General features: G+C 43.3%; 1 protein-coding gene across 1 annotated transcript in view; it reads left to right on the forward strand.

Moving 5' to 3' along the window:
* Window positions 1–8,643: 8,643 nt before the first annotated feature.
* Window positions 8,644–9,043, forward strand: part of GPR27 (G protein-coupled receptor 27) — a 1,592-nt gene continuing 1,192 nt past the window's right edge. The window contains exon 1 of the mRNA XM_075286141.1: window positions 8,644–9,043. This exon is cut by the window's right edge and continues 1,192 nt beyond it. Within this exon, the coding sequence (XP_075142242.1) occupies window positions 8,720–9,043 (324 nt within the window). The 5' untranslated portion in view covers window positions 8,644–8,719.

Below are 9,043 nucleotides of genomic sequence, written 5' to 3' on the forward strand. Positions count from 1 at the left end.
ACTTTGACTGGTCTGGGTAGGTGGCTGGGCCCCAAACCTCGCTGCCATAGAGAAGGATCGGGGAGATGACTGCGTCAAATATCTTCAGCCAGACCCTCACCGGTGGTTTAAGGTGGTACAGTTGTCTTCTGATGGCGTAGAAGGTTCTGCACGCTTTTGCTTTCAGGGTTTCTATTGCTGCTTTGAATCGTCCTGATTGGCTGAGCGCATATATATGGGACACCCACGCACATGTGCGCGCGCATTTTTTGGGGGCACCCTGTATATATATGTGCGCGCATATACAGGGTTCCCAATAAAATGTATACACATTTTAGAAGCTGATATCTCAATTATTTATTCTTTCTTTACAGACTGAACCCATTACACCGAGTGATGGCATACTGTACAGACTTGACTTTGAAAAAAGGAAATTTATTCTAAAATGCTACTGGAAGTATGAAAACGCAGTAGAAGTGCAAAGACAATTTAGGAGGGAGTTTAACAAAGAACCACCTACACGAGTTACCATCACTGGAATTAGAGATAAGTTTGAAGCTGATGGAAATGTTCAGGACGTCCATAAGAAGCGTTCCGGAAGACCACGCACCTCGACAAGCCCCATAAAAGAAGAAAGATTACTGGAAACGTTTCAACGAAGTCCAAGAAACTCTTTGCGGCAAGCTAGTCGTGAGGTAGGGATTTCAAACTCATCAGTTCATCGCATCATGAAACGTTGTCAGTGGAGAAGTTACATTCCAAGATTAGTCCATGCTCTTAATGACGATGATCCAGACCGAACAGTATTGCGAATGGTACTTGGAACGATGTAACGAAGATGCACACTGTCCCACAAAGATTGTGTGGAGTGATGAGGCCACATTCAAATTAAATGGTTCGATTAACAGACACAATTGCACCTACTGGGGACCTGAGAATAACACATGGTAGTGTGGAGGTGCCCCATCTTTCTTCTTTTATGGGGCTTGTCGAGGTGCGTGGTCTTCCGGAACGCTTCTTATGGACGTCCTGAACATTTCTATCAGCTTCAAACTTATCTCTAATTTGAGTGATGGTAACTCGTGTAGGTGGTTCTTTGTTAAACTCCCTCCTAAATTGTCTTTGCACTTCTACTGCGTTTTCATACTTCCAGTAGCATTTTAGAATAAATTTCCTTTCTTCAAAGTCAAGTCTGTACAGTATGCCATCACTCGGTTTAATGGGTTCAGTCTGTAAAGAAAGAATATAATTGAGTTATCAGCTGCTAAAATGTGTATACATTTTGTGGACACCCTGTATATGTGCGCGCATATACAGGGTGGGGCGCATATATATGTGCGCACATATATATGTGCGCGCACACACACATATATATATATGCGCGCACATCTATATATACACAAACACATATATATGCGCACACACACACATATATGCACACACACATATATAGGCACGCACACATATATATGCACACACATAGAGATAGATATATATATATATATATATACTAGCTGGTACCCGCAACTTTGTCTGCGGTGATTGTAGAACTGGGTAAATACAGGCACGGGTAAGGTTTTAGTAGTGTGTATAAGGTATGGGATATAAAATGTAACTTTGTATCTTGTTTTTGCTGTAATTCTGAGAATACGTGAGACTTTTGTGTTGAATGTAATTTGTATTTCAGCTGCTATACGGTGTTGGTATAATCTGTACATAGTGTCTTTGGGACAGAGGTATTTCAGGTTAATATACTTCGATATACGACATTGTATGATTTGTTATTTTCTGCCAGTACATGTAAGTTTTGGGCACAGGATACAAATCAAATCAAATCAAATCAAAAAAAGCTTTATTGGCACGTCCGAATAGATATTTGGCATTGCCAAAGCTAGTAAAGTGTGTGGGTGTGGGGGGGGGGAGTTGGACTCGGGTGGTTGAGTGGTGGGGGTGGGGTGGGTGGTTTGGGGTATAACAGTCCATGGAGTCTCATCTTCCTCTTCGTTGGTGACCGTTATATGGGGAGGTGGGGCGGGGCGGTTGGAAATACCATGACTTTGGTCTTCTTCTGGTTGATGGGTAGGGCCCATGTGGTGCTGAATTTTTCCAGCACTGACAGGCTTTCTTGGAGGTCTTTCTCAGTGGGGGCCAGGAGTAGGAGGTCGTCGGCGTATAGCAGGAACTTCACCTCTCGGTTGTTCAGGGTGAGGCCTGGGGTTGGTGAGGCCTCCAGGGCTGTAGCCAGTTCATTGATATAGATGTTGAAGAGCGTTGGGCTCAGGCTACAGCCTTGTCTGACCCCTCGGGCCTGTTGGAAGTATGCTGTCCTTTTCCCATTCACCTTCACACTGCACTGGTTTCCGGTGTAGGAGCTCTTGATGACGTCGTACGTTCTTCCTCCTATTCCACTCTCTAGGAGTTTGAGGAGTAGGCCTGGGTGCCATACTGAATCAAACGCCTTCTTAAAGTCTACGAAGCAGGCGAATATCTTGCCTCTTCTGGTGTTGTGGACGTGCGTTACTCTTGAGCAAGCAACATAAAGTCTGGTCCTGTGCATGACAGTTTAGTAACCCATCATGTCCCTCACATTAACCCTTGTGTAAGAGTTACTGATATGTGAGAGACTTGGAGGTAATAATTAAGTATCTTCATTATTGAGGTCTTTTATTAGTACCTCCATATGTCTCACATATTAGTAACCTTTATATGGGACACACAGGCATTAATATGAGGGACATGATGGGTTTATTCCTATTAATGTGAGGCACAAAGGGGTTAATATGAGGGACATGATGGGGTTTATTCCTATTAATGTGAGGCACATGGAGTTACTAAGACTAAACTAATAACCCCAAATGCCTGACATTAATGAGAATAGGAACTACAGGAAGGGACCTGTGTGTTTCTTCACTTTGCTAGCAGCTTCCTCTCCTCCTCGGAAACGTTTGCAGGATGCAGACGGCAGGAGCTATCACTATAGCAGGCAGAGACCTGAGCGATTAAGCTCCACCCCCTGGGTTTCCTGCACCCCTCTCATTGGAGGGCAGTGATAGAAAGGGAGTGTCCTTATGCCTCAGCTCTAGCAGAGCACTGAAGGGATGCTCCGACTTCATTTAACTCTTGCAGGTCCTGTGCTGCTGGCGTGCCAGTGAAATATGGCAGGAGTGCCACTCTTGGCACATGTGCCAGGGGTTGCTGACTTCTGCTGTAGAGGGCAATATGAATTTTGTGGCTTGCTATGGTCCAAAGTGTGTGAGATTGCAGAGATAGTGATGTGAGTTTGGATTTTGTGGGGGTCCTGGGAAAAACATATGTGCGCTATTGTGACGAAAAGTAGCCTATTGTGCAATCCTGTGTAGTAACTATGTTTGTGGAAAATTTCAGCCAAATCGGTGGAGCGGGTTTTGCGTGATTGACCGCCAAACATCCAAACCCACAAACATTTCACAATTATAATATACTAGCTGGTACCCGCGACTTGGTCTGCGGTGATTGTAGAAGTGGGTATATACAGGCGCGGGTAAGGTTTTCGTACTGTGTATAAGGGATGGAATATGAAATGTAACTTTGTATCTTGTTTTTGCTGTAATTCAGAGAATACGTGAGACTTTTGTGTTGGATGTAATTTGTATTTGAGCTGCTATATATACGGTGTTGTGAGAAACTTTACATAGTGACTTTGGGACAGAAGTATTTGAAGTTAACCCTTTCCCGCCGATGGCATTTTTTGATTTTCGTTTTTCGTTTTTGACTCCCCTCCTTCTAAACCCCATAACTTTTTTATTTCTCCGCTCCCAGAGTCATATGAGGTCTTAATTTTTCCTGGGACAAATTTTTCTTCATGATGCAACCATTGTTTATTCCATATAATGTACTGGGAAGCAGGGGAAAATTCAGAATGGGGTGGATTTGACGAAAAAATGCATTTCTGCGACTTTCTTACGGGCTTTGGTTTTACAGCGTTCACTGTGCAACCAAAATGACATGTCCCCTGTATTCTGTGTTTCGTTACGATGCCGGGGATACCAAACTTATATGGTTTTATTTACTTTTTGACCCTTTAAAAAAATCCAAAACTGTGTTAAAATTTTTTTTTTTTTTTGAAAAGTCGTCATATTCCGACAGCCGTAACTTTTTTATACGTGCGTGTACGGGGATGTATAGGGCATCTTTTTTTTGCGGGGTCGGGTGTACTTTTTAGTTCTACCATTTTCGGGAAATGTTATTGCTTTGATCACTTTTTATTCAAATTTTTATCAGAATCAAAACAGTGAAAAAACGGCGGTTTGGCACTTTTGACCATTTTTCCCGCTACGGCGTTTACCGAACAGGAAAAATATTTGTATAGCTTTGTAGAGCGGGCGATTTCGGACGCGGGGATACCTAACATGTATGTGTTTCACAGTTTTTAACTACTTTTATATGTGTTCTAGGGAAAGGGGAGTGATTTGAATTTTTAATCCTTTTTATTTGTTTTTATACTTTTTTAAAAACTTTTTTTTTTGCATTTATTAGACCTCCTAGGGGTATTGACATGGGTGGGCGGTGTCGCGGATTGTCAGAGCGGTGGGGGTCGGCAAACATGGCTGCTCCGGAGCGTTAAAGAGAGCCTCCTGGAGTATCGGTAAGGTGAGGGGCAAAGTGGTAAAGTCTATGTATATGTGATTGTGTGGGGTTAGGGGCAAGGCTGTAGAGGGCAATATGAATTTTGGGGCTTGCTATGGTTCAAAGTGTGTGAGATTGCAGAGATGGCGGTGTGAGTTTGGGTTTTGTGGGGGTCCTGGCACAAACGTATGTGCGCTATTGTGACGAAAAGTAGCCTATTGCGCAATCGGGTGTATTAACTATGTTTGTGGAAACTTTCAGCCAAATCGGTCAAGCGGGTTTTGCGTGATTGAGTAACAAACATCCGAACATGCAAACATCCAAACTCACAAACTTTCACAGGATGTATCTATGTCCAGGAATGTGTTTTTCCTATATTCTTATTGATAATCATATACATATACAATGTCTCTCTTGGCCAGTTATGGATCCTCCCTATAGCATTCACACTAGGCCTGCGGTTTGAGTGCAGTTTTTAATTTTGCAGCCAGAACTTGCTAAAGGTAAAGAAAACTAAACCAAAAACCGCATCCAAATAAAGCTCATTATAGGGGAGCAGCAGTAGCAGCCCCATAAAAGACACAACCAGTCTAAGTGGCCCCATTACAGATTTTGGGGCCCATTTTTACCTCGTCTCAATATCGTTGCAACTGCGCTGGACCATTGGGTGCCCTGCATCATTTTTGGGTTAGAAGGATGATATAGGGGCGCCAGGTTGGCCTCACTCACCCCATGAATACGGATGGGACGCCCTGCCTCGGCTGATTTGTTACAACTCATGTCAGTTCTCGTGAAGTTAGAATGGAAATCTGCGTCCGTTCCTACCTGGTGCCATAACGTTCCCCGCAGCCTCTTCATAACCGTCTCGGCCCCTGTGCAAGTTGGCCCGTTTGTTAAGACTGGCGTACAATACTCCAGTCCTAGTAAATTGTAGCCATTGTGTGATCCGGGTAATTTGCAGGCTGCCCCTGCACTTACTATATCCCATATACAGGAGCCCTTAGGCCAGTCTCGCACAGGCAGGTTGGATACATGAAATATATTCTGGATGTCGGCCATATTTCCAGGACTGAGCCAGAATTCATAGACCTCTAAAGATCATCAGGTCATTCCGTAGCCCAATATTATGGGTTTGGTCCATGTTAGGCTGTCGCACAGGCCTAGGCCATCTTACATGAGCGTATTTAGTCCATGACTGCATGTCGGCCATATTTACTGGACTCCAAGGATCATAGTCATCTAGTAATGTCTTCAGTGTGGGACAAGGACTCCTAGTATCATACACGGTTACAATGCTGGGAGTTGAAGTCCCTGTTCAGTGTTCGCTTTGGGAAACATGGCTGACCTAAAGTCCATATTTCACAGACTGAATACACCCATGTGAACTTAGACGTACTCAGCTAAGGCCCTATTCACATCTGCGTTCGGGTTTCCAATTCGGGGACCCACTGAATGGAAACCTAGATGCATAAAAAGCGGTTACCTAAGGAAACCTGAAGACCCCATAGACTATAATGGGGTCCACGTGGTTGCCACACGAAACATGGGGAGAGAACAGTCCTGCAAGCAGTACTTTTCTCTCCGCATTCGTGCGGAAACCACATGGACCCCATTAAAGTCTATGGGGTCTGCAGGTTTTCTTAGGTAACTGATTTTTTTATGCGTATAGGTTTCCGTTCGGGGGATCCCCAAGCGGGCCCTTATGACCTGGGTCTTCTAGTTTGTGTGTCTATGTCCTCAGCTGTCCACATATTAGGAAACATTACACGTGCCTGGTCGTTGAGTCCTGTTTTATAGGTCAGGCAGGTAACTTGAGCCACAACATACCAAAAATCGCAGTGTAGGGCGGTCGACGCAACTCATGAAAGTCAATGCCGTCGCACTGCAACACAACAATTGCAAGAAATCCAGACCTGATGGTATCATGTGACCATCATCATCGCAACTTGCAAATCACGTCGCAACAGCATTCACTTTTATTAGCTGCAATGAAGGAAGATTATGGCAATAACATATCCAATGTCCTATACAATGGGAATCTGAGAATGGTGGGCGCCTGTCAGATGTGGCCACAGACTGCAGACAAGTGCGCTATACATTGTGTGATGTGATGTAATGCAAGACTGCAGCGCCATACAGGAAGGAATACCACTGGGATAAGTGTAAAGCAGCCAAATCACGTATGCATGACACTGCACTTATATATAAGACAACATGCGCCCCCTTACACGTAGGTCAGAGATGGTACTGCACTGAGTTCTAATGTGAACATTCTTGTGTGATCTATGATGTGCCAAGGTCCTGGGAATTCTTTGTGACCTCATTAAAGGAATACAAAATGTGTAAGGGAGCCTCCACCACAACACTCCAGCTGCCAGCACCAACTCTCCTTCATTGGTTATTAGACACAACGCCATATATTTTGTAGTAGCTGTGTCTGGTACTGCATCTCAGTCTCATTCAAGTGAATGGGACTGAGCCATGCTACCAGGAACAGGCTAGTAGTCATAACAAGTATTGCTTAATAATTGTAGTGCATGAAGTGTCATCTGTGCCCCAGAAACTAAAACCTGCTCTGGACAAGAAGCCAAAGTACATTTCGGGAATTACCTAAACCAGCTTTCTGGCACAAGTACTCACAAATGTGTTGGGATATTTAGGCCCCGCCCCTCTCCGCGCCTTAATGCCCAGGCTCCTCCCACATTGCACCTACCTGTTTAGAACGTGACATGACTGTTGGAGAAAGGATTCCAAAGCGCAATACTTGTCAGAAAACTGCACAATTGTAAAGGTCATATTTGTTTGAAGAATGTTCCCCAATGGACGAAGAACAATAATTTTATTAACACCCCCCCCCCCCATGTGTAGAAATCAGAAGGTGTCATGGCCAAACAGCATTATGTAAACTCTTTATAGACTTTATAAACACACAATTTTATTATTTTATACAATTCTATCAATTATTTGGGTATCTTTAATGAGAATTGGCAATTAAAACTATCTATCTGTCTAGCTTTCTATTATGTATATCTGTCATCTATCTATCTATCCTATCAATCTATTTATCTCCTATCTATCTATCTATCTATCTATCTATCTATCTATCTATCTATCTATCTATCTCCTATCTATCTATCTATCTATCTATCTCCTATCTATCTATCTATCTATCTATCTATCTATCTATCTCCTATCTATCTATCTATCTATCTATCTCTATCTCCTATCTATCTCTATCTCCTATCTATCTATCTATCTATCTATCTATCTATCTATCTCCTATCTATCTATCTATCTATCTATCTATCTATCTCCTATCTATCTATCTATCTATCTATCTATCTCTATCTCCTATCTATCTCCTATCTATCTCCTATCTATCTATCTATCTATCTATCTATCTATCTATCTATCATCTATCTATCTATCTCCTATCTATCTATCTCTAATCTATCCATCTATCTATCTATCTATCTATCTATCTATCTCCTATCTATCTATCTATCTATCTATCTATCTATCTCCTATCTATCTATCTATCTATCTATCTCCTATCTATCTATCTATCTATCTATCTATCTATCTATCTATCTATCTATCTATCTATCTATCTATCTATCTCCTATCTATCTATCCTATCTATCTATCTATCTAATCTATCTATCTATCTATCTATCTATCTATCTATCTATCTATCTATCTATCTATCTATCTATCTATCTATCTATCTATCTATCTATCTATCTATCTATCTATCTATCTATCTATCTATCTCATCTATCTGCCTGTCTGTCTATCCATCCAGTGTATTAGTTTCTGGATCATTTCCATGGCTCTTCTCTCTCTATACCTGATACACAGCCCATGTACATGGATAGCAGCCATTGATGACAGATGAGTGTACCTGCTGCTAGAGCTTCCCCGGCCCCCATGGACTGCCCTGAGCAGCCAGGCAGAGGATCCAGTGGGCAGCAGCGATGACAGAGGCAGTCGCCCTGCAGTCGGACGTGGGCACAGAGAGTCTCCCGCACAGCCTGTGCCTGCTGCTGCTGCCTTCACCTTGCAGATCTCTTCTAGCAGAGCTGCCTGATGATTCTCCTGATCTGCACAGGACTCGCAGGCAGCAGCTGTCTCCATGGCTGGTCATGAGCTGCAGAAAAGCAATGCCTCCCTTCTCCCCACTGACATCAGCCCTGGCTCGGTGGCAAAGCTGGCATCCCTGGGCATCATTGCCTGTGTCAGCCTGCTAGGCAATCTGCTCTTTGCATTCCTCACCCTGAGAGACAAGAGCCTGCACAGGACTCCCTATTACCTGATGCTGGATCTGTGCATTGGAGATTTCATCCGCTCCTTGCTTTGTTTCCCTCTCGTGCTGAAATCCATCAGCAGTGGATCCCAATGGACCTACAGCAGGAGGAGCTGCAGGATCATGGCCTTTGGAGCAGTGCTGCTCTGCTTC

The sequence above is a fragment of the Leptodactylus fuscus genome, chromosome 9 (genome assembly GCF_031893055.1).
Source record: "Leptodactylus fuscus isolate aLepFus1 chromosome 9, aLepFus1.hap2, whole genome shotgun sequence".
Lineage (NCBI taxonomy): Eukaryota > Metazoa > Chordata > Amphibia > Anura > Leptodactylidae > Leptodactylus > Leptodactylus fuscus.